Here is a 25,996-nt window from a genome sequence, read left to right as displayed (position 1 = left end):
GGGAGGAAGATAGAACTTGACGAGGTTGTCGAACCTCTCATCCCTCTAGATGGTGGCGCAGGGCAAGGGGAAACCCCTGTGATTGCGACGCCAGTTGAGGAGGAAGTTAATGATGATGATCATGAAACTCCAGTTCAAGTTTCTGTTGAACCACGCAGGTCGACGAGATCACGCGCTGCTCCAGAGTGGTACGGTAATCCCGTCTTATCAATCATGTTGTTAGACAACAATGAACCTGCAAATTATGAAGAAGCAATGGTGGGCCCAGATTCCAACAAATGGCTAGAAGCCATGAAACCCGAGATAGGATCCATGTATGAGAACAAAGTATGGACTTTGGAGATACTACCTGAGGGCCGCAAGGCTATTCAGAACAAATGGATCTTTAAGAAGAAGACGGACGCTGACGGTAATGTGACCGTTTATAAAGCTCGACTTGTGGCAAAGGGTTTTTCACAAGTTCCAGGAATTGACTACGATGAGACTTTCTCTCCCGTAGCGATGCTTAAGTCCGTCAGAATCATGTTAGCAATAGCTGCATTTTTCGATTATGAAATTTGGCAGATGGATGTCAAAACGGCGTTCCTTAACGGTTTTCTTAAGGAAGAGTTGTATATGATGCAACCCGAAGGTTTTGTCGATCCTAAAAATGCTGACAAGGTGTGCAAGCTCCAGCGATCCATTTATGGACTGGTGCAAGCATCTCGGAGTTGGAACAAACGCTTTGATGAGGTGATCAAAGCATTTGGGTTTATACAAGTGGTTGGAGAATCTTGTATTTACAAGAAAGTGAGTGGGAGCTGTGTGGCGTTTCTAATATTATATGTGGATGACATATTACTGATTGGAAACAACGTAGAGCTTTTGGAGAGCATAAAAGGTTACTTGAATAAAAGTTTCTCTATGAAGGACCTAGGAGAAGCTGCTTACATTCTGGGCATTAAGATCTATAGGGATAGATCAAAACGCCTGATAGGACTTTCACAAAGCACATACCTTGATAAAGTTTTGAAGAGGTTCAAAATGGAACAGTCCAAGAAAGGGTTCTTGCCAGTGTTACAAGGTACGAGATTGAGTAAGACTCAGTGCCCAGCAACTGATGAAGATAGAGAGAATATGCGCTCCGTCCCCTATGCTTCAGCCATAGGCTCTATCATTTATGCAATGCTGTGCACTAGACCGGATGTTAGCCTGGCCATAAGTATGGCAGGCAGGTTCCAGAGTAATCCAGGAGTGGATCACTGGACAGCGGTCAAGAATATCCTGAAGTACCTGAAAAGGACTAAGGAGATGTTTCTCGTGTATGGAGGTGACGAAGAGCTCGCCGTAAAAGGTTACGTCGACGCAAGCTTTGACACAGATCCGGACGACTCTAAGTCGCAAACCGGATACGTATTTATTCTTAATGGGGGTGCAGTAAGCTGGTGCAGTTCCAAGCAAAGCGTCGTAGCAGATTCTACATGTGAAGCGGAGTACATGGCTGCCTCGGAGGCAGCTAAGGAGGGTGTCTGGATGAAGCAGTTCATGACGGATCTTGGAGTGGTGCCAAGTGCACTGGATCCAATAACCTTGTTCTGTGACAACACTGGTGCCATTGCCTTAGCAAAGGAACCAAGGTTTCACAAGAAGACCAGACACATCAAACGACGCTTCAACCTCATCCGCGACTACGTCGAGGAGGAGGACGTAAATATATGCAAAGTGCACACGGATCTGAATGTAGCAGACCCGCTGACTAAACCTCTTCCACGACCAAAACATGATCGACACCAGAACTGTATGGGTGTTAGATTTATTACAATGTAATTCACATGGTGATGTGAGGGCTAGATTATTGACTCTAGTGCAAGTGGGAGACTGTTGGAATTATGCCCTAGAGGCAATAATAAATGTATAGTTATTATTATAATTCCTGTATCAAGATAATAGTTTATTATCCATGCTATAATTGTATTGAATGAAGACTCATTTACATGTGTGGATACATAGACAAAACACCGTCCCTAGCATGCCTCTAGTTGGCTAGCCAGTTGATCAATGATAGTCAGTGTCTTCTGATTATGAACAAGGTGTTGTTGCTTGATAACTGGATCACGTCATTGGGAGAATCACGTGATGGACTAGACCCAAACTAATAGACGTAGCATGTTGATCGTGTCATTTTGTTGCTACTGTTTTCTGCGTGTCAAGTATTTATTCCTATGACCATGAGCTCATATAACTCACTGACACCGGAGGAATGCTTTGTGTGTATCAAACGTCGCAACGTAACTGGGTGACTATAAAGATGCTCTACAGGTATCTCCGAAGGTGTTAGTTGAGTTAGTATGGATCAAGACTGGGATTTGTCACTCCGTGTGACGGAGAGGTATCTCGGGGCCCACTCAGTAATACAACATCACACACAAGCCTTGCAAGCAATGTAACTTAGTGTAAGTTGCGGGATCTTGTATTACGGAACGAGTAAAGAGACTTGCCGGTAAACGAGATTGAAATAGGTATGCGGATACTGACGATCGAATCTCGGGCAAGTAACATACCGAAGGACAAAGGGAATGACTTACGGGATTATACGAATCCTTGGCACTGAGGTTCAAACGATAAGATCTTCATAGAATATGTAGGATCCAATATGGGCATCCAGGTCCCGCTATTGGATATTGACCGAGGAGTCTCTCGGGTCATGTCTACATAGTTCTCGAACCCGCAGGGTCTGCACACTTAAGGTTCGACGTTGTTTTATGCGTATTTGAGTTATATGGTTGGTTACCGAATGTTGTTCGGAGTCCCGGATGAGATCACGGACGTCACGAGGGTTTCCGGAATGGTCCGGAAACGAAGATTGATATATAGGATGACCTCATTTGATTACGGAAGGTTTTCGGAGTTACCGGGAATGTACCGGGAATGACGAATGGGTTCCGGGGGTTCACCGGAGGGGGGCAACCCACTCCGGGGAAGCCCATAGGTATTTGGGGGGGTCACACCAGCCCTTAGTGGGCTGGTGGCACAGTCCACCAAATCCTATGCGCCAAAGAAGAAAAATCAAAGAAAGAAAAAAAAAGGAGGGGAAGTGGGAAAGGGGAAGGACTCCCTCCCACCAAACCAAGTAGGACTCGGTTTGGGGGGGGAGAGTCCTCCCCCCTGGCTCGGCCGACCCCCTTGGGGTCCCTTGGACCCCAAGGCAAGGTCCCCCTCCCTCCTCCTATATATATGGGGCTTTTAGGGCAGATTTGAGACGACTTTCTCACGGCTGCCCGACCACATACCTCCATAGTTTTTCCTCTAGATCGTGTTTCTGCGGAGCTCGGGCGGAGCCCTGCTGAGACAAGATCATCACCAACCTCCGGAGCGCCGTCACGCTGCCGGAGAACTCTTCTACCTCTCCGTCTCTCTTGCTGGATCAAGAAGGCCGAGATCATCGTCGAGTTGTACGTGTGCTGAACGCGGAGGTGCCGTCCGTTCGGTACTAGATCGTGGGACTGATCGCGGGATTGTTCGCGGGGCGGATCGAGGGACGTGAGGACGTTCCACTACATCAACCGCGATCTCACATCGCTTCTGCTGTACGATCTACAAGGGTACGTAGATCACTCATCCCCTCTCGTAGATGGACATCACCATGATAGGTCTTCGTGCGCGTAGGAAAATTTTTGTTTCCCATGCGACGTTCCCCAACAATTCCCTCGCTAAAGATTATCCATGATTTTTTCGCTTCAGCGGTTTTCATTCTTTCCCGTCGCAGGTCGCATGCCCTTTCCCCCACCCGCTCGATCTGGATAGAGAGTGGTTGGTACCCATTCGTTCCTTGCGCTAGCATGAGAAAGAGAAAGGGCGGAGAGGAGCTTGGTGGCGGTGACGGCCGTGGAGGAGATAGCAGGAGAAACCGAGCTACGGAGGGACGGAGAGCATCCCTCCATCTGTCTTCCTCGCTTCCTTCAGCCCGCTTGGACGTCTCGGGCGGTAAGGGCTGGTCGCCGCCGCCCGCCACCCGTCGTCGTCGCTGGCCCACTCCACACCCCATATTCCCTGCATCGGTGCCTTCACGACGTGTCCCTCGACGACCTCCCCTCCCTCCGATGTCTCCATTGGTTCGTCCGCTAATGCCGCCTCTCTCCATTGCATGGAGGCATCGAGCTGGATGCATGGACGTGGAATCCAAGAACACAACGGCCTGGAAGCTATCACCCAGCCCGCTCATGACAAGGGCCTATAGGAGGACCTCCACCTGGTCCTGTATCATAGCCGACGGCGCCACCCTGGATGCTAATGTCGCACTGATCTCCTACTACGCCATCGTCCTGTAGGGACAACTGAGGGCCTGTAGGACAGGGATGACCTAACCCTTCATTCGCATGTGTTTAAGATTGAACCGCACCAAGTCATCAGTTGAATTATTAGATGATGTACTCAACTATACCATCTACTTGTAGTTGTCGCACATTGCATATCTTGCGAGAAACAAGACCGTCGTGCTACATGTGCCTTCTCTGAATGTAGTCAATGCAAGTTCTCACGCTGGAAACAAGATCACCATGCAGGTAATATTGCTTGCAAGCATGAATGCAATTTCTCACAGCATGTCAGAGATAATATGCGATTATTCTCAAATAATTATGTGCAGGATATCATGATTCTCCCAAGTGACGCTTCCTGGTTAACGGAGGCCATGAAGATGGAGTTGAGGTTTGACAATGCATCTGTACTTCGGAATATGCAGTTCGAATTCTGATGTTGTTCATATGTAGAGCATCATCAAAAGAAGTATGACCATTATGCCACAAAGGCCGGGCATTAAGATAGACACGTTTCTATTGTGAGTGCAAGCCAACATCTATATTTCTTTCACGAAATAAAGTAGAATCTTCACAGCATGGAGCGTTTTATGGATTATGATTTAATGAGTACAGCTAAATTTTCGGTTTCTGCAACTTGTAACAATGAACCTTGATTGTTTTCCGTTGACTTATGTTGAAGCTGGATACAAGAGCCTGAATTCTTATATATGTTTTGTTTTGATTTTAAACTCATGTAGGGAAATAAAGACAGTCTTAAACTCTTGATGACAATTATTGCTAAGGCTTGCTACACTCGCAAAGTAATTTATTTTTCTTCTGTTTTACTTAGCTCATGATTCAGAGCTTGTATACAATTGATATGTTTCGTGTATAGCTTAGTTAATATTACAACTTTGTATTAGTGTGACACCTTTAATTACATTATTTCAGGGAAGAAATATATTTCAACCGAAGTTGAATTTCATTGTTTTTTGAATAGGTATGTGGCTATCTTTTTTATGTATAATGTACTTTTTACTACATCATGTTTATGTACGCAATAAGAAAAATAAATAAACGATCCGTGGCAACGCACGAACAGTCAACTAGTATTGTTCAAAAGCGGCAAAAGCTGAGGGCCATCTCTTAGGCTTTGGCTGATCTCGTTTATGAAAAAACTAGGTTAAAAACCTTAACAAGTGGGCACGTTTATGAAAAAATCTGGGTCAAAAATCAGACAAGCATCAAAACTAAAGAAGAGAAATAATAAACACCCGTAAGAAGGCATGCATTGACTAGCAGAGAGAAGGATCATCATCACAAGAAGCACACGTATCATGCGACGATGCGCGGGGCTCCCTGCCTCAGTTCCCCGATCCAGCTGACCTGGATGGGAAGGGGTGTCCCGCCACTGCTCGCAGGCTTTGCGCTAGCCCTCCTCTACAGGGGAGGGGCTAAGATGTGGTGCTGCTGCTCGACATTGTCGGCGGCAAGGTGTGGTGCTTCGATCTGGCTCGCCGGGGTCTGGCCTCATGCGGTGGTGCTTCTCAATGACGGTACAACAACGACAACGAGTGTGATGGTGGATAATGTGTGGCAAATGGCGCGATTGTTGTGTAGGGGCACGGGTCAGCGGAGGTGTTGCGTGGGAGTGGAGGTTTGCTTTTCCGAGGGAAATCTTAGCTGGTTCTTGCTGACCGACGGCGGCTGTGCCCATGGGCGTCGCTACTTGTAGTCGAGGAGTCTTGTGCAACCTCTTCTCTGGGGTCAAGATCTTTAGGCGAAAGTCAAGTTCCTATAGTTAGATCGGGCGAACGTGATGGCCCTACATCATTTTCCCCTCTTGGCAGCGTCGTCTATGAGATCTTGGTCCGATTTGCATTTCTAACAGTCTGGACATGCATGGCATCGCGGTCGGAAGGTGCCTGATCGACGGCGTGGCAGATTGGTTCGGCGTTGCGACTAGTGTGGCACGGCGATGGTGGCCAACAGAGTCGGACCATAGTTTGTCTTTTTGATGTCAATGATCTGGAGCGCCTATGTTGGTTTCTTGCTGTGACAGAGAAGTTCAAGTTGCGGTCGGCTGGGCCACTACGAGAATCGTGATTCCATGAGGGTGGTGTACTGGACAAGGTTGGTGTGAGGCTTGCAACTTTCTCCCGTGAAGATCTTCAACAAAGTCGGAGATGCCATGTCCTCGTGGCTTCGGTCGACTGTTTGGTGCTGCTTTGTTGCTTGGTGCAACCTCTAGGCAAGTGACAAGTTTGTGCTTGTCCTATGTGAAGTTAAAGTCATCAATCACCTCGATGGATGATGTTGATGACACTCTCGGTTAGCATTGATTGTCCGACTTTGTCGGTGATGGTGTCGTGATCTTTGTGTCCAGCTCGTACATGTGTGCCCTATGTGGGATTTGTAATTTAGGTTTTCGCTTGGTTTTGTTGTACTTAATCGAGTAAATTGCCAAAAACTACCACATTTCACGCAACCGTGTCCAGCAGCTACCATTTTACAATTATCAGCAAAAAACTACCAAAAGTTTTCTAATCTGTGGCAAAAAACTACCAATTTTTCTAACTGCCCTATTTAGTTCTTTTAACCGTTTTTCTGGCAATAGTGGCCCACATGTCAGGTGCCAGCGTGGCCAGCTTTGACGGACCCCCGCGCGGACGGCCGTTAACGGCGCCCGCTCGCCGTCTCTGTCGACGCTGGCGGTAAATAGGTCAGCTCTGCTCCCTCCTCACTCACTTATCCTCTCCCTCTCCCTCTTCCTCCTGCTCTGACCCTCTCACCGTCGCCGCCAGCGCCATTGTTGCCGCTAGAAGTTGAAGATGTCGTTCTGCAAAGAGGAGGAGAGCTCGGACGACGACATCTGCATGGTTTTCATGGATCAACAGCTCTTTGTAAGTACATCACAGTGGAACGAAGATAGGTTTAGGGTTAGGTCATCCAAAATGTGGATTCGAAGTTTATTTTGGTTTGATTCCAAGCTTCATTTGCAGGAAACCCCCGACACTGTGGTGGATCCATCTTTCTGTGGTTCTTTCCCTGAATCTGAGCCTACATGCATGATGCATCATCAGAGGCCGAAGAAGATGGTAGCTTTCGAAGGTTCTTTGACTCGGAGACGATTTCTAGGTTGTCCTGTGCAGCAGGTATTAAATCTTGCTGGTGGGAGATGTTAACTGCTAAATAAGTTGCTATTTGCTTAGTTTTCAGAGAGAATGAGTTAGCTAAAAACATAATATATTCAGTTTGAATGGTTAGCTGTGGTCATTTAGGTTAGCTGTGGTCTAATAACTGTTTTTATATGTTTCCTGAATTTAGGTTAGCTGTGGTCTAATAACTGTTTTTATTTTGCAGGAGAATAGAGCAATTTTCAATGGTTCCTCTAGTGCTACCCAATTACCTCCAGAAAGAGCACATCAAGACCAAAGTTCACACATCCCAGCCTCATCTGCTCCACCACTTGGTCCTAACACAACGAGAAAGAAAAAAACAGCAGCTCCAAGAGCAACATCATCAACATTTTCAACAACAGCTCCAAGAGCACCAGCATCAACAATTTCAACAGCAGCTCCAAGAGCACCAGCATCAACAACAAGGGCATCAAGAAGGGGATTCAGTGCACCTAGAACATCCAGTGGAGTTGTTGTGATATTATCAGGCAAGAGGAAGAGGAAACCTACTAGCAGATCAGCAATAAGATACTCCAGCTTCTTCTTCTCTTCCTTAAGTAGGTCCCTGTCCACCTGCACTTTCTTCATGGCCTTCCTCATGTTCTGAATGATATCTGCTTGGCTTTGAAGAATGCACCTCTGCTCCTTGGCAAGCTTCAGCTTTTCCATACTTATCTCAATCCTTGCTTGATCCTCAAGTTCTTTCTTCTTTTTATTTATTGCCTCACTGGTATAGTCCATGTCATGAGACATCTTGCCATCTTGATAGTCAAAAAGTTTGGATACATCTTCCACCAACTGGCTGTAGCTGTTTGATAGGAAGTCAATTTCCTTCTTTAGCTTCACCACCTCTTTGTCATGAGCTTGTTGATCCTTCACCCTACCAAAGTCTTGCTCCTGGTACATTTCCCAAAGCCTTGCTAGGCACCTTTGTAAAATGTCTGGCCAAGGAGCATCCACCCACTCCACCACCCCACAATTCACACCTTCATCCTACGCCCGCGGATACGTCCGGACGTGTCCGCATACAGTGACCAGGCATGGCTTAAATTTGCTACTCTGCATAGTCTCTCATATTTCAACTCCTAGATCCATGCAAAGCATAGAAAAAAACCCTATGTACTACATACTACGTACTACCCTAACTATCATCGCCGGAGATGCCCATGACTTACAGTGCTGGGCGCCGGGTAGACGGCCGCGTAGGAGGGCTCCAACTCCGTCTCCTCCTCCTCCACCTCCTCTATGTAGGCGAGCATCTCCACCTTCTCCATGACCTTCTCCGCCTCCATCTCCTACCGCCGACGACGTCTGGCCTCCGCATCTGACTCTGAGCAAATGGAATCGAGGATAGCCTGCTGCTCCACCTGTAGATTCGCGTCCCCAGCGTCCCCCACATCCTTCGCCATCTCCTTCATCAACTCCTTCCCCCCTCCTCCAACTCCTCCTCCGGATCCACGAAAGGTAGTCCTGTGGCCCTTCGGATCCAGGTCTACTCAAGGAGCCAAAGCCAGCGCTCTGACGTTAGAAAGTGGAGGCGACGCAGTGGCATGGCTTATTGACGTTGCGGCGGAGGGGATGGGGAAACGTGGAGGGGGTAGGGTTTGAGTGTCGGAGGTCGGCTTAAATAGCCATGCTAGGGACTACGTGGCCCGCCAAAACGGCGCCACACAGCGTTCACACCCTCCCACCGGAGGAGCGTTCGTGGGACCGGCGGGTTTCCGAACGATTCCGCGTGGATCCACGCTGTCAGACCGACGTGACGGGCACGGTCGGACGTCCCCATATTCGTCCCAAATTTGGGTTGGATATGTGGGGTGTCGGTCCGTCTGGGCGTTTGAGACTCGTTTAGGACGCCCATATGAATCATATTTTTGTGACCGAACGGACGGGCTCTATGGGTATTTGAGACGGGTTTGAGAGATTCAACTGTAGATGCTCTAAGGACATCTCTAGCAGATCCCTTAAAAATGATGAAATATGTAAAACGATGTTTTTAGTTTCGCGGTGTAAAAAGAACACCATAAATAGAGCCCTAAAAATAATCAAACCCGTAAACTTATTTCAGCCCCGTGAGAGTTCACTCCACGAAGCTCAGCACGCTACACCGGCGGGCGTGTCTCCTCAACCCCTTGACACAACATGAGAAGAAATAATTACCAAACCATAGGCAGCTTCGCTCATCACCTAGCCCACATCTGGTACCACTGCCACCACCTAGCGCATGCTGTCTGCACATTACCTTGCTCTTAGGTCATTGTGTTTTCATTTCTAACAAAATACTCCCCCTCTCTCTATCTAAATATTTGTAGTTAGAGATCTAAGACTATTTTTCCCTAACTATAAGTATTTAGATATAGAGAGAATAAAACACAGCCATTTACCGGATCAGTCATAGAGATTACGTACTACTTCCTCTGTTTTTAAATATAAAAACATTTTAATTTTTTATTAGAAAACTATATACAGATGTATATAGATATACTTTAAAATGTAAATTCATTCATTTTGCTTCGTATGTAGTTCCTTAATGTTATCGTTAAAAAAAACATATTTAAAAGGAAGTACAATTAATAAATTCGCAGCTTCGTATGTAGTTCCTTAATGATATCGTTAAAAAACTTATAATTAAAAGGAAGTATAATTAATAAATTCGCAGCTTGCTGTCTGGAAGCTCTTACAAATTATTAATTCCAGTTTATTGGTTGGAGCACTAGAGGGAGGTGCGGTGCGGTGCGAAGAGGGAGGAAAGGAAAGGAAAGGGTGGAGCGTGAGCGTGAGCGTGTGCGTGTGCTTTACTTTGCGTTTACCACTCACTTCGCTTGGCCGGGGTGCTTTCTTCCGCGTCACTCCCGTCCGCCCCGACCGACTGACTGCTCCTCTCTCTCTCTCTCGCCTCGCCAGTCCACTACCAACCACGCTGACAACTCCCCTTCTCCTGCCGCCACCACCTTCCAATTCCATCTCCAAATCCCCTCTTCCTTCCGCATACATTCCCTCCCCCCACTGCAATTGGGAAGCTGCCATCCTTCGTCCTCTTCCTCCTCCCGCTGCTGCGCTGGATCCCAGGTACCATATCCACCCAATTCCCCTCCATCTCTCTCTTCTTCTCGGAATGCGAGCGTCTTGGCTTACTGGATCTCACCCCTCCCCGAGCTCCTCGTTTCCCTGCTCCTCCCCCCCTCACCCTCCGCCATTACCCCTCAATGCCCGCGCTGATTCGATTTCGCCGTCCAGATTTCAGACCACAAACACTTTTCATCTCATCCTTCTCTCCAGGTTGCTCTTCAGATTTAGGAGTATATAAGTTTGGTTAACTTTGGCATTTAGGATTGGTAGCTTAAGGTAGTAATCTGTAATCCACCTCCCCTTCTCTTCTAGCTTTGCGTAGCTTGCGTGCGGCCAGCTGCTTTGTCTTGTCGGTTCCCTGAACCGTGCCCAATTTTCTGTTCCTGTGGAGAGATAGATGGTATACATCTATATCTGGTATCCATACTCAAAGGGCGGGTAGGCCTCATGTTTATTTTCTACTCTACTTATACTTCTTTGCTCTAGTGTGAACCGCATCATGATGTCTCTTCACGCTCTTTCCTTATTTAAGCCTGTAGCCATTCGATTGGACATACTTAATTCTCAACACCAAGTAAGCTCTAGGTATGGGAATGGTGGTTGGCACGTCAGTCCGCTCCACTTCATCTTGGCCACATGTCACTGCGTGTTGTTCTTTCTGCATAAGTAATAATACTACTCTAGTTTGAAGCTACATTCTTGTGCAAACTTACTTGATTTGCATTTGCTTTGCTTCCCCTCTAAATGCACGCCCAACACGCCACCTTTTGCGTGCTCTTCAGCTTGGTGGTTGCAATATAGCTTTCTCATTAATTCCCAAATCAGCAAACAGTTCCACCATTTCTTTTATACTCCGTATTAGGGTATCTCCGTGGGAACGCTACAAACAGTTTGGGACAGATGATATTAAGTGTCCACAGACCAGGCAATCAAGTTAATACAGGCAAGTGTTTCTTTGCATCTGTGACTAACATCTTCTTATCCTTTGAACGCAGGTATTTGATGATCACAACATGTCATCAAACTCCACGCTCACAGAATCACTTCATGAGAAAACAATCGTCTTTGGGCTTAAACTTTGGGTTGTGATTGGGATCTCTGTTGGGGCATCCCTCCTGGGTATTCTTCTTATCCTTGTTATATGCCTTACCGTCCAAACCTGGATCAGACGCTCACGTAGGGCATTCAAGGAGCTTCCCATGACCCAGATACCTTCTGCATTCAAAGACATCACAGAAGTCAGGGTGCCTGACCAATTTTCACCGAATGATTATGTCGTACATGATGGGCTTCTACTCGCCATTGAGAATGGACCTGTTGAATCAACGGATAAAGATGCACTTCAATCGGCGCAGGAGGACAATTCGAGACATAGAGAAGAGAACAATCTTTCAGGTTCTTTTGTTCAAACTGATGGCTGTGATGGAATTCAGCCTGTTTCTGTCTGTGAACAGCCTTCTGTACATGCTACTGCCGATTCTGCGCCGTTGGACGGCCTACCTGAGTTTTCTTACCTTGGTTGGGGCCATTGGTTCACTCTCAGAGATCTAGATGTTGCAACCGACCATTTTTCAAAGGACAACGTAATTGGGGAGGGCGGATATGGTGTTGTGTATCGCGGCAGATTATCAAATGGCACCCCAGTCGCTGTCAAGAAAATCCTTAACAATTTGTGAGTTTTCCTACAATGATATTTCGGTGACGAAATGGATGTCTATGGGTTTATTGTGTTGACTTTTTGGCTGGAAAGTTTATTGTGTCACCTCCTTTCTGCTTATACAAGAATTGCTTGACTTTGTGTAGAGGGCAGGCCGAGCGGGAATTCAGAGTGGAAGTTGAGGCAATTGGTAATGTTCGCCACAAGAATTTGGTCCGGCTTTTGGGATATTGTGTTGAGGGTACCCAGAGGTCAGAACATGTCTTCATCTTTTTTCTTCTTCCATTTTTTCTCTAAAGCATAGCCTGTCATGTTTCTATTGTTTTAGCATCAAATAAACAAGAAAGTCATAACATGAATTGCTTAATGTGTTTGCATAACCAGGATGCTTGTATACGAGTTTGTTAACAACGGGAATCTTGAAAGTTGGCTCCATGGAGAATTGTCCCAGTACAGCTCTCTCACTTGGTTAGCTCGCATGAAAGTTCTTCTGGGGACTGCAAAGGCGTGAGTAGCTCCTTCACTAAACTCTCTGTACTTCCAAAATTCTGTTCATGACGTGATAGTGTGCAAGAGCTAACAAATGATAATTCCATAACGGCACATGTTTCGGTCATAACGGCATCTGGGTTTAACTATCGTACCGAGTTGTTAGCCACTAGAAATTATTGTATATACTGTTGTGAACAGAAACAAGTTTGGATTTGGATCAGCCCTGAAATATGATTACAGTAAAGATCGAGACTACACAAAATTTTGGCCAGTCCTTGTCGGTACTGTATCACAATGGCTTTACTAGTGCTTCTTTTTGTAGTTGCAAGTAACTAGTGTTCTTTTTTTTTAAGAACATGGCGGTGTTCTGTTCGGTCATTAGATATACTGTAGTTCTTAATTTTACCTATAGCCTTGGCGCTCTTGGAAACATCAATTTGATAGACTCCACGTTTGCCTGCAGCCTTGCATACTTGCATGAGGCACTTGAACCAAAGGTTGTGCATCGTGACATCAAGGCCAGCAATATCTTGATCGATGATGAGTTTAATGCCAAAATATCTGACTTCGGTTTGGCCAAGATGCTTGGTGCTGGTAAAAGTCATATTGCTACTCGAGTTATGGGTACCTTTGGGTAAGATTTTCATGCGTCGGTGTATATGAGTCAGTTTCCTTTTTCGTTTCCTCCAAAACATGTCCATTATAGTTCAAGAGGTAAGTTGTGGATGCTAACAATTGTTTCACTGAATAACTATTCTATTCTTGTTGTGCAGCTATGTTGCGCCCGAGTATGCTAACAGTGGGCTTTTGAATGAGAAGAGTGATGTCTACAGCTTTGGGGTTCTTTTATTAGAAGTTATTACAGGTAGAGATCCAATTGACTATGATCGTCCCCCAAGTGAGGTAATACTTGCAAAATCTTCTTCTGTTATGCTTGAGATCCCTGATTGTTGTCTTCATCTCTTCTTTTTGCTCATTTTTCAATCTCTCCTCTTACCAAACAACTCAGTGCCCTTCATTTCTTTCTAACACACTGCTATTGCTATTCCCGTGTAGGTAAACCTAGTCGACTGGCTTAAATTGATGGTCGCCAACAGACGGTCTGACGAAGTGGTGGATCCACACCTTGAGAGAAGACCGTCGACAAAGGAGCTGAAACGTGCCCTTTTGACAGCACTGCGGTGTATTGATCTGAATGCTGAGAAGAGACCAAGGATGGATCAGGTCGTCCGGATGTTGGATTCCAGTGAAACCATACCTCAAGAGGTTTGTTTCACAAAATAACATCATTCACATATGATTATTGGGTTACCTGGAAATCATGCATTTTCCTGCTATTTTCATCCACTGTATGATCAATTGGTCATTGCACAGTATACTTGTGCTGGACTGATATGCTGCCATTGATGCCATCTTATTTGGTTAACCTATATGCTTGTTCTACTGACTCCATTTGGTTTAGAGAGGATTGTTTAGCTTGGCTTTGATGCCTATTGCCTACATATGCACAATCACAAAAGTTGAGCATGCAAGTGACTGGATTTGCAGGAACGAAGACCACGACAGAACCGGATCTCTGAGAATACTGAAACTGTGCCATTGAGGGGCAAGAACAGCACCGAGAAGAGTGATGCCCCTGAGCATGAGGAGAGGCCTCCTCGGCCAAAGAGTCGTCCATTTTCATCCAAATGAGGTAAAGAAGAGAAGGAAAGCCCAAACATCTTCTGCAGATGTAAAGATAGAGAGATACCTGCGCACGGAAGAACATCATGGAGAATTCTTCTGAATACGTAACAAATTGATCGATTTTTATTTTTCACTCCTCGGACGGGGATTTTTGCATTTGTTGATACATGGAATGTACAGTGGTGTGTATGACGGCTGAGGGGTGTACAGTACTACTAGCTTGTAAAACGGTCTGAAAAGCTCTCAGCTGGTGTGGTTGCTGGTATGAGCTACAGGCTTCTCTTATCTCTACTATCATATTGTACACACCATGAGTATAAAAGAAAAGAAAGAGAAGGAAAAAAAAAGTCTCGTGGGCGGTCAGTGTGTGTTTCTGGCGTCTGAATCTGAAATTTTCAGCCTAGAATAGAGAGTGGTGTATCAAGTAAAAGGAAGAATTCTTGTCATGTGAGTTAGATCATTGTTTGTGACCAATAAGGATTGGCTATGCTTCTGGAGTTAAATACGATTCTGTGATTGTTTCAGAGATAAAATGCACTCCCTAAAATGATTTGCAAAGAAAGGATTTTATTTGTCACCAGCCTTTCAGGATTCAGAAATAAAATGATTATTTTCAGAGAACGGAATTTTGGTCTTAAGAACTGAAAGGGTTCATTTGCCACTTATATGTTGGGATTAGAATGAATAAAGTTTTTTTTTCAGTTTTGCTATTTTTAGGTGTATGATTATTTTTGGTTGCATTAGTCACCTTCTTATTTTCTTTCTTCCTACATGCTGGACCTTATTGGAGAAGAATCAACCCCACTATTCACCGGAGGGAGAAACCATACCCTTATTATCTATCTTAGGGGTGGAAGGTGCATGGGATAACCGAAGTTGTTCACTGGTGTGGCAGGGCTTAGAGGGATGATCGGGGCGGCGGCTAGCACGACGGTGGGAGGAGGTCGAGGGGAGGGCAAGGTGGCAAGGCGGCGATAGCTGCTGGCCGCGTGGGTGGAGGCAGACGGTTAGGCCTTGGTTGGCCGACTACTGCATGAGGAAGACGAAGGTGGATGTTGAAGATGAACAATACCGATCTATTTTTGACCGTTGAGCGAAAATCTAATGGCCTTTGATAAAAATGACTGATAAAAAGACTGATAAAACAGTTTTATCCGGATACATGACAAACAGATGGTCTCATATTTCTTTCCAAATGATAATTGTCACACATGTGGCACGGAATACTTTGGCCCTGTTTGGTTCCATAGGTTAGAGTTAGTTTGAGCTAGTTTGGGTTCAACTAGCCCTAAAGTATCCAAACATAAGGGTTAGATTGGAGCTAGTTGCAGCTAACTCACCAAAAAAAACTATCCCACCCAAGAAGTGCTAATTGGAGCTGTTCATTAAAAAAAAAATTCTCTCTCTCCCATCAGCCAAGAGATGCTAATTGGACCTAGTTCTCATGGGCCTATTAAAAAATTACTTTTCTCTTTTCATAAAATGCATCTATTGTCAATCTAACCCTTCCATCCAAACATCTATTTGGCTAGAGTTAGTTTAGGGTTAGTCATGAGCTAGAAACTAACTCTAACCACTAGCTAAGCTAGAGTATCCAAACAAAGCCTTTGTGTTTTTTACAACTAAAGTTGTCATCGGAAAAGAAGAAAAAACAAATAAAAAAACTAAAACCTTGTCATTTCAAAAGAAAGTTGTCAATTTATATAATTAAAGGTATCATCCTTACATCACTCATTTATCATAAAAATATACTATTGAGGTTTATCATGTGTTGGTGTCACATGAATGCCACTTATCATGGTCCTATTTCTTTTGTCACTGGTCTCTTTTGGAATTATCTTCACTAGCTCTATCTTACCTTCTTCTCAGCGCATTCGCCTCCGAATTGCCTGCCAACTCCACCTCCATGGCGCTAGCCGGCGCCGCGAACGCCACCTTCCGCCCCCGCCTGGTCACTGCCGCCGCCGACACCTCCGACACTCATACACGCCGCCGCCACTGGAAGGCCGGCGAGTTCCCATTCCCCACCACCTCCCCCTCCTCCGGCACGCAGCAGCGCCGGAGACCCCGGACCACGGAGCGTCCGCCCCCACCTCCACCGTCCAAGGGGGAAGACCCGGAGGGGAGAGGGCGCCAGAGGCACTGGAAGGCGGGGGAAGACCCGGAGGGGAGAGGACGCCAGAGGCACTGGAAGGCGGGGGAGTTCCCGGCGGCGGGCGAGTCCCAATCCCAGTCCGGGAGGAGGGGCCGCGCTCGCACCCCCATCAAGAACGTCCAGAAGAGGCTCGACGCGCGCGCCGATGCCAAGGCCTGGGCCTGCACCGTCACCGAGGCCCTCGCCGACCGCATCGCCGCCAAGAACTGGCAAGGGGCGCTTCAGGTAATACAGTCACCAACCAACCAGCTATATACTACTAAAAATTCCTTATAAATTTGTAATTTCCCTTTTACTTTGCATCGCACCATTTTAGATTTGATTCCCTAAAAAATGAATAAATATGTGTAGGTCTTCGAGATGCTCAAGGAGCAACCTTTCTACTATCCTAAAGAGGGCACCTACATGAAACTCCTCCTGTTGCTGGGGAGATCAGGCCAGCCTTCTCTAGCACAAGACCTTTTCACCGAGATGCAGCAGCAAGGATGCCAGCCAACTCCCGAGCTTTACACGGCCTTGATCGGGGCCTACTGCCGGAACGGCCTCCTAGACGAGGCACTCAAGCTTCTCCAAGACATGAAAGCCAACCCGCTGTGCCAGCCTGATGTCTACACCTATAGCATACTCATCAAGGCCTTCGTCGACGCCCCAAGGTTCGACCTCGTCGATGCTATGTACAAAGAGATGGCTGAGCGCTCCGTGGCGCCAAACACGGTCACGCAGAACATTGTTCTCAGTGGCTACTGCAGGGCCGGAAGGTTGGATGATATGGAGAAGCTACTCTCCGCGATGCTCGAAAGTGCAAATAGTAAACCAGATGTCTGGACCATGAACATTATCCTAAGCTTGTTTGGGAACAGTGGCCAGGTTGAGCTGATGGAGAAGTGGTATGAGAAATTCCGAGGCTATGGGATCGAGCCGGAGACTCGGACGTTCAACATTCTCATTGGTGCTTACGGGAAGAAACGGATGTATGACAAGATGTCTGCGGTGATGGAATACATGCGCAGGCTAGCGTTTCCATGGACGACCGCCACTTACAATAACGTGATCGAGGCATTTGCTGAGGCAGGCGATGCAAAGAACATGGAGGACACATTTAACCAGATGCGCTCAGAGGGGATGAAGCCGGATACAAAGACCTTCTGTTGTCTCATAAACGGGTTTAGCAACGCAGCCCTTTTCCACAAGGTGGTAGGCATGGTAAAGCTTGCTGAGAGGCTCGATGTACCGCCAAACACATCTTTTCACAACTCTGTTCTTGCGGCATGTGCGAAAGCAGAGGATCTGATGGAAATGGAGAGGGTCTTCAGGCACATGAAACATATGCAGTGTGAACCAGATGCCATCACATACTCCATCTTGTTGGAAGCTTATCGGAAGGAAGGAATGACCGATAAGATGTACGCTCTGCAACAGGAGAACCCAAGTTTGGTTTCGACTGAGCTTGTCATGGTGTAACCGACCTCATGAATTGATTATGGTGTGAGTTCATCTGACTGAAATAAAAAATCTGTTCCTCTACATGTCTGGAATCCATAATGCAACCTAGCAAATTAACTAGTGCCAGAATTGTTTCATTTCTGTTGACCTACAAGATTAGTATGTATATCTCTTGATGACTGTATTGCTGTAAGTACAGAGAAGCTTCATTATATCAACTCTCAAGTGATATTCTTCTATTTTAGTATATACATTTTGATCCTAGCAGTCATAGTCATTTGGTTTTGGGATTTGTCTGTAAGCTGATTCAGACAGAAGTTTGTGTGGGGTGAATACCCTTCTAGGCTCTAGCTTGTCACGTGAAGTTAAGATTATATCAGGTTCATTTTCATGTTAAGAGTAATAACTGCTAAAATAACAAATGGTCATTTTATTTGGCACCACACCGAAGTAGACACCTATTTTTATTGCTAGGTGAACGATATGTGCTCTTGATTTACTAACCATGGTTTTCTGTAATAGCATGTACTTTATTATGTCAGGAGAGTTGCGGCACTCATCTCATAGGTCTGCAGTCTGTTCAGAAATAATTTTTACTACTATTTGGTTTGAGAAGGTACTGACGATAAACCCTTTTCTCTACCACCCTTAAATCCTCTGAAGTACTCTGTTTGTTTCTTGTTTGCCCATCCCCATGATTGAATCAATGGTCCAGGAACTAGAAAAATATGATCTGTAGCCCATCTGGAACTAGAATATAGGGTTAAAAAGCATATGTTCGTACCATTTCTAATTATAACACGCCTGCTTGTCTTCTACAGTATAAGTATAGATTTGGTGTACTAAATCAGTGGCGATTAGTATGGATCGGAGGGAGTAGCATACAGCCCTGATATACATTCTGAAATTTCCATTCGGTTGCTATAACATGCGTTGTGTTTCCTCCGCATTTTTTTTGTCTATACAGTTTTAGTGAACACAAGTATAAACTGGGACCCACTTATGATAAATATTCCCGATGAAGGCTGAAGACATACGATTAGCCAGCTAGTGTGAGGATGGTTGCTACAGATATCACTTGGCAGGCCAGAGTAAATCTTCGTCCATTTACCTACTTTGGAGTATAAGCGCAAAGATAAAAAGGGGAGAGTTAGAGAAGAGAAGCCACCATTGTTATGGTTGGCAGTAAATTTTGACTGGGAGCCACATGATACATACTACGTGGGTAACTGCGCATGCTACTCTATCTTAACCAGTCTGAGAATTTCTAAAGCATTCTTTTGAGTATCCAGGTGCTTGTAGCCAGTATGTGCAAAATCTATTTTTTTTAAACAAGGCAAAAGATTTGCCATTTCATTACTTAAGAGAGGGTTGTAACAGGGTCCGGAGACAACAGCCATATAATGGCGAAGTTAAAACAACTACTCGCTATGTGAAGTTACACCTAGCCCTAAAATCTATTTCTAGCTGCATTCCTGTAAGGTAACATCCGTCAATACATGTTACCAGATTTGTAGTCAACCCTAGTTCTTGGCACCCCCTGAAGCTATGCTTGCAGAACCAAATGTTAAGAGCACGCTGTAATGTTTGCAAGCATATATGGTCGGAAAGCTGTATAAATACGTACAGTAGAACCGAAGCTAACTTACAGGAAGAACTCGATCTTTGGGTTACCGTATCATACTTATCAGTTTTTCTTTTTTGACAACTCATCCTGTTCCGCAGCTTCGGTCAAGACGGTCGCCGCCGCCAGCTGATTGAGTATATGTGTGACCAGCGGATTGACATAATTGCCATTCAAGAGACAATGCGTACGGAATTCTCTCTTTCTGAGCTCGAGCCCCTGAGCTTCCACCTGTTTGCCTCGCATCGACTCCCTTCTAATGGGACCACTGGCCACTCGGATGGCATCCTTTTAGGTGTGAAGGATGCCACCTTCGAGGTAGGTAGCATGGACCGGGGAGAGTTTTATGTTAGCATGGAGCTCTTTGAATGGACGTTGAACTTCAAATGGGAAGTTATTGTGGTGTACGGGTCGGCCAACCACCGGTTGTCCAGGGCTTTCTTCGATGAGGTAAGTAAGAAAGTTTCCGCGACACAACTCCTCGTAGTAGTTGGCGGTGATTTTAACCTCATCTGCTTGGTGGATGACGAAAGCAATAATTTGGTCAACCTGCCTCGGATGCACCTGTTCAATGACCGCATCACGGACCTTGGCCTTAGGGTAGGTGTAACGACTAAGATGCGACCATTTCCTTATTTGGGGGGAGGCCTCAAAAGGGGAAAGGGGCGCATCTATGCGTTTCGCAAACGGGATAATCATCACAATACACAATTAAAGATTAACAAGTAGGGCATACACTTGCCATCTCTTAAGAATATAACATATGGCTTACACACACACATTATTCAGAGTAGCAGCAAGTCCAGCTACGAACTTAAACAGAAAAACAGATGATCTAACACATCCCGTATGCAAGCCCACGATCACGACCACGGCCTCAGTCTTCCGGATAGTTCACATACAGACGGCCAGAGTCCTCATCGAACTCCCACTTCAGCTGGTTGTCATCAGGATCTCCTGCGGCGGGCGTACCTGTACCTGTTGGGGTTTGTAGTAATCTGTGAGCCACGAGGACTCAGCAATCTAATGACCTTGGTACTGAATCTAGTCAAGTTATTAGGTGAGGAAGGTTTAGTGTATGGGTTTGCAGCAACCTAAGCACATATGGTGGCTAACTTACGATGATCAGAGTAATTATATGGTGGTCTACGCGAGCGTTCGAAGACTAGATGATCACTAAGTGATCCTGAACACCTACTTACGTCAAGCATAACCCCACTGTGTTCTCGATCGATGAGCGATCTCCGAAGGAGACATTCACGGTTACGCACACAGTTGGCAGTTTTATTAGAGTTACTTTAAGTTGTCTAGAACCGGATGTTAACAAAATATCCACATTTGCCACATAACCGCGGGCACGACTTTCTGAAAGATTAAACCCTGCAGGGGTGCTCCAACTAGTTGTCACTTTTATGCCTTCCTCATCACAGGTTCGTACAAAGCTTGTTTTCCACACACTAATAGATCATACATATTAGGGAGCAATTTTTATTGCTTGCACCGATGACAACTTACTTGAGGGATCTTATTCAATCCATAGGTAGGTATGGTGGACTCTCATGGCAAAACTGGGTTGAAGGTTTATGGATGCAAAAGTAGTATCTCTACTTGGTGCGGGAGTTTTGACTAATATGAGGTGGAAGCAATCGTCACATGCTAAGGGATCTCTAGTCATATAACATTGTTCGGAACCAAGCAAACACAATTCATTATGTTGTCTTCCTTGTCCAACATCTACTTCTAAGCATGCAATAGTGTAGTGAGTGTTCACAATCATAGATGGTGTCAAAGATGATGTATTTATATGTGAACCTCTCCTTCTTTATCACTTCCTATTAATTGCAACAATGACCAAGGTCTACGTTTGTCTACCCTCAACAAGTTTCAATCATCATCCTTTTTATATGTGAAGCCATCACTTCCCATAAGATAATTGCATGATCTTTCATGCTTTTGTTCTTTTCTCATTCTTTTGATCATGGCAAGAGGCAAAGCCCTCAACTAAGACACTCTTTATTATATGGCTCACGAGTTCGAATACATCGGGGGTGACACAAAGCAAAACTCAAGCCTAAAACACTAAGACCTTTAATCTACTAGAGAAAGAGAAAACTGAAAAGGAACAAACTAAAACAAAGGTAAAGACAAAAGATGTGATGGTGATACGATACCGGGGCAACTCCCCCAGCTTGGCACAAGCCAAGGGGATTGCCCATACCCATGCTCAGTTGTCTTCCTTTGGAGGTGATGGTGGTGGAGTTGTTTTGTCCTTTGATTCCAAAAGGGCCATCAATCTTTGATTTATACCTTGGAGATCTGTGATATGTTTCTCCAGCAAAACAACTTCACGAGTGAGATAAGTATTGCGAGCACGAGTTGTTTCACAAAACCTCAAGAGTTCAATCAAGGATGGAGACAGTAGGTGGAGGTAGGGTTGGAGGAAATCCACTTCTTCAACTTCTTCCTTGTTGAACACAGATTGTGCTTCGTCCCACGCCTGATTCTTCTCCTTAGTTTTGCCCTTGGTTTCTTTAGGTAGCCTTTCCCTGGCCTCCATGACCTCCATTCTTTTCAGATCAGCATTTACTTCTCCATAGACTTGAGGGAGATTGTTCTCCCCCACAGATTCCTGGGACGACATCTTGCTCTAAATCTGCGGCAGAAAACAGGCTCGAAACGAAAACAGAGGAAATCTGCGTGATACGAGGGTCAGACCTTACGGGAGAATATATAATGATTTTTTTCCAGACCAGAAGGAGTACTCCGCAAGAAAACGGAGTCCGGGAGGCACACGAGGTGGCCACAAGCCCCCCAGGCGCGGCCAGGGGGTGGCCCGTGCCTGGCAGGCTTGTCGCCTCCTCGTGCGCTTTCCGGACTACTTCCAATTTTTCTATTTTTCTAAATATTCCAAAACGGAGAAAAATTCCTACTGGAAAAAGTTTTGGAGTCTGTTTACTTACCGAAACACATACCTCTTCGTTTTCGAAGTCTGAAATAGGCTGATAAATATCCCTTAGGTATTCCTCCGGAGTTATGGTATTGATAATATTGCTTTCAACATTTATGGGAGTACCTGAAATATAATGCTTGATTCTCTGCTCATTTACCACTCTTGGACAATTACCTTCCGTGTTGTTGATCTTGATAGCACCGGAACGATATACTTCCTCAACAATATAGGGACCTTCCCATTTAGGGAGAAGCTTGCCTGCAAAAAATCTTAAACGAGAATTATATAGCAATACATAATCACCTACATTGAACTCACGCTTTTGTATCCTTTTATCATGCCACCTCTTAACCTTTTCTTTGAACAACTTGGCATTCTCATATGCCCGAGTTCTCCATTCATCAAGCGAGATAATATCAAATAACCTCTTCTCACCAGCAAGTTTGAAATCAAAGTTGAGCTCTTTGATTGCCCAATAAGCCTTATGCTCTAGTTCAAGAGGTAAATGACATGCTTTACCGTACACCATTTTGTACAGAGACATGCCCATGGGATTCTTATAGGCAGTTCTATAAGCCCACAGTGCATCATCGAGCTTCTTAGACCAATTCTTTCTAGACCTGTTGACAGTCTTTTGTAGAATCAGTTTAATCTCTCTATTGCTTAGCTCTACTTGACCATTGGACTGAGGGTGATAGGGAGACACAATTCTATGGTTGACATCGTACTTAGCAAGCGTTTTACGGAAAGCACCATGAATGAAATGTGAACCATCGTCGGTCATTAGATATCTAGGGACTCCAAATCTAGGGAAAATAACTTCTTTAAGCATCCTGATAGAGGTGTTGTGATTAGCACTACTAGTGGGGATAGCTTCTACCCACTTAGTGACGTAATCAACAGCAACTAGGATACGAGTATACCCGTTGGATTTTGGAAAAGGTCCCATATAATCAAAGCCCCAAACATCAAATGGTTCAATAACGAGTGAATAGTTCATAGACATTTCCTGACGTTTACCGATATTACCTACTCTTTGACATTCGTCACAAGACAAGACAAACTTACGAGCATCCTTGAAGAGAGTGGGCCAATAGAAACCTGATTGCAATACCTTGTGTGCAGTTCTATCTCCCGCATGGTGTCCTCCGTAGGCCTCAGAGTGACACTTCTGTAGGATCTGTCCATGTTCATGTTCAGGTACACAACGTCTAATAACGCCATCTACTCCTTCCTTATAAAGGTGAGGATCATCCCAGAAGTAATGTCTCAAGTCAAAGAAGAATTTATTCTTTTGCTAGTATGTGAAACTAGGTGGTATATATTTGGCAACAATATAGTTTGCATAATCAGCATATCACGGTGCACTACGTGAAGTGTTGATGACATTCAGTTGCTCATCGGGAAAGCTATCATTAATAGGTTGTGGGTCATCAAGAACATTCTCCAACCTAGACAAGTTATCTGCTACGGGGTTATCATCACCCTTCCCGTCGACAATGTGCAAATCAAATTCTTGTAGCAAGAGAACCCATCTGATAAGTCTAGGTTTAGCGTCTTTCTTCTCCATTAGGTACTTAATAGCAGCGTGATCAGTGTGAATAGTGACTTTGGAATCAACTATGTAAGACCTGAACTTTTCACATGCAAACACGACTACTAAAAATTTCTTTTCCGTAATAGCATAGTTTCTTTGGGCACTGTCTAGAGTTTTACTAGCATAGTGAAGAACATTCAACTTCTTATCGACTCTTTGCCCTAGAACAGCTCCAACAACATAATCACTAGCATCACACATGATTTCAAAAGGTAAGTTCCAATCAGGTGGTTGAACAATAGGCGCAGTTATCAAGGCCTTCTTAAGTATTTCGAAGGCTTCCTCACAATCATCGTAAAAAACAAAAGGAATATCCTTTTGCAAGAGATTGTTAAGAGGCTTAGAAATCTTAGAGAAGTCTTTAATGAACCTTCTATAGAAACCAGCATGACCAAGGAAACTTCTTATACCTTTGATATCTGTGGGGTATGACATTTTCTCGATCGCATCAACCTTAGCCTTATCGACTTCAATACCTCTTTCAGAAATTTTATGTCCTAAGACGATGCCTTCATTAACCATAAAGTGACACTTTTCCCAATTCAAGACAAGGTTGGTGTCTTTACATCTCTGCAAGACTCGATCAAGGTTGCTGAGGCAATCGTCAAAAGAAGACCCGTAAACGGAGAAGTCATCCATGAAAACCTCAACAATCTTTTCACAAAAGTCAGAGATTATAGCCATCATACATCTTTGAAAGGTGGCAGGTGCATTACATAAGCCAAAAGGCATACGTCTATAAGCAAAGGTACCGAAAGGGCAGGTGAAAGTGGTTTTCTCCCGATCAGATTGTGCAACTGGTATTTGGGAGAAACCAGAATAACCGTCCAGAAAGCAGAAGTGTGTGTGTTTAGACAGTCTTTCTAGCATTTGGTCGATAAAAGGCAAAGGGTAATGATCTTTCCTAGTGGCTTTATTCAATTTCCTAAAATCGATCACCATCCTATAGCCAGTAATAATCCTCTGTGGGATCAATTCATCCTTATCATTAGGGACAACGGTAATGCCTCCTTTCTTAGGGACGCAATGCACCGGACTCACCCAATCACTATGAGCAACATGATAGGTAATACCTGCTTCCAGGAGCTTTAGTATTTCTTTTCTTACTACCTCTTTTATCTTAGGATTTAATCTCCGTTGATGATCAACAACTGGTTTGGAATCAGGATCAGTTTTAATCTTGTGCTGGCATAGAGTGGGACTAATGCCCTTAAGATCATCAAGAGTATATCCAATAGCAGCACGGTGCCTTCTCAGAGTTTTTAGTAACTTCTTTTCTTCATGCTCTGAGAGGCCAACACTAATAATAACAGGATATATCTCTTTCTCATCAAGATAAGCATACTTAAGAGTATCAGGCAACTATTTAAGCTCGAACACAGGATCACCCTTTGGTGGGGGTGGATCCCCAAGTAGTTCAACATGCAAATTATTCTTAAGGATATGATATTGTTCTAAGACAACTCTATCTATATCATCCATTTCATCCATATGCATATCATTTTCATGCTCAAGAAAGTATTGGTCTAAGGGATCAGTAGGAGGCACGGCAATAGAAGCTAAGGCAATAGTTTCATCCTTACTAGGCAACTATTTTTCATGAGGTTGTCTACCAAACTTGGAGAAATTGAACTCGTGTGACACGCCTTCAAAGCCAACAGTGACAATTTGCTTCTCACAGTCAATATGAGCATTGACAGTATTAAGGAAGGGTCTGCCAAATATGATGGGACAAAAGCTATCTTGTGCGGTAGCAAGAACGAGGAAATCAGCAGGATACTTCGTTTTACCGCACAAGACCTCAACATCCCTAACAATTCCCACACGGCAGATAGTATCTCTATTGGCAAGCTGAATAGTGACATCA

General features: G+C 44.8%; 2 protein-coding genes across 3 annotated transcripts; both read left to right on the top strand.

Moving 5' to 3' along the window:
- Window positions 1-10,287: 10,287 nt before the first annotated feature.
- LOC123448124 (probable receptor-like protein kinase At5g18500) lies at window positions 10,288-14,893 on the top strand. Of its 2 annotated transcripts, none has more exons than XM_045124899.1 (8): window positions 10,288-10,525; window positions 11,521-12,197; window positions 12,329-12,433; window positions 12,567-12,689; window positions 13,138-13,308; window positions 13,448-13,577; window positions 13,731-13,940; window positions 14,223-14,893. In XM_045124899.1, exons 2-8 carry the CDS (start codon window positions 11,539-11,541, stop codon window positions 14,364-14,366), a joined length of 1,542 nt encoding a protein of 513 aa, XP_044980834.1. In that variant the 5' UTR covers window positions 10,288-10,525; window positions 11,521-11,538; the 3' UTR covers window positions 14,367-14,893. The 2 variants fall into 2 exon arrangements, with proteins under 2 accessions (XP_044980834.1, XP_044980836.1); XM_045124901.1 differs by having other exon boundaries at window positions 10,525-10,735.
- A 1,154-nt stretch (window positions 14,894-16,047) lies between these two features.
- LOC123448123 (pentatricopeptide repeat-containing protein At3g06430, chloroplastic) lies at window positions 16,048-18,222 on the top strand. Its single transcript, XM_045124898.1, has 2 exons — window positions 16,048-16,740; window positions 16,867-18,222. Exons 1-2 carry the CDS (start codon window positions 16,267-16,269, stop codon window positions 17,974-17,976), a joined length of 1,584 nt encoding a protein of 527 aa, XP_044980833.1. The 5' UTR covers window positions 16,048-16,266; the 3' UTR covers window positions 17,977-18,222.
- Window positions 18,223-25,996: the final 7,774 nt, after the last annotated feature.

The sequence above is a fragment of the Hordeum vulgare genome, chromosome 4H, assembly GCF_904849725.1.
Source record: "Hordeum vulgare subsp. vulgare chromosome 4H, MorexV3_pseudomolecules_assembly, whole genome shotgun sequence".
Lineage (NCBI taxonomy): Eukaryota > Viridiplantae > Streptophyta > Magnoliopsida > Poales > Poaceae > Hordeum > Hordeum vulgare.
Note: the sequence above shows the minus strand (reverse complement) of the source record. Positions and strands in the feature narration are given on the sequence as shown.

Coding starts and splice junctions, on each gene's coding strand:
- LOC123448123 (XM_045124898.1), top strand. CDS start 16,267: ATGGCGCTAGCCGGCGCCGCGAACGCCACCTTCCGCCCCCGCCTGGTC. Junction 16,741..16,866: donor ACTGGCAAGGGGCGCTTCAG/GTAATACAGTCA, acceptor AAATATGTGTAG/GTCTTCGAGATGCTCAAGGA.
- LOC123448124 (XM_045124899.1), top strand. CDS start 11,539: ATGTCATCAAACTCCACGCTCACAGAATCACTTCATGAGAAAACAATC. Junction 12,434..12,566: donor TGTGTTGAGGGTACCCAGAG/GTCAGAACATGT, acceptor TTGCATAACCAG/GATGCTTGTATACGAGTTTG. Junction 13,309..13,447: donor CGAGTTATGGGTACCTTTGG/GTAAGATTTTCA, acceptor CTTGTTGTGCAG/CTATGTTGCGCCCGAGTATG.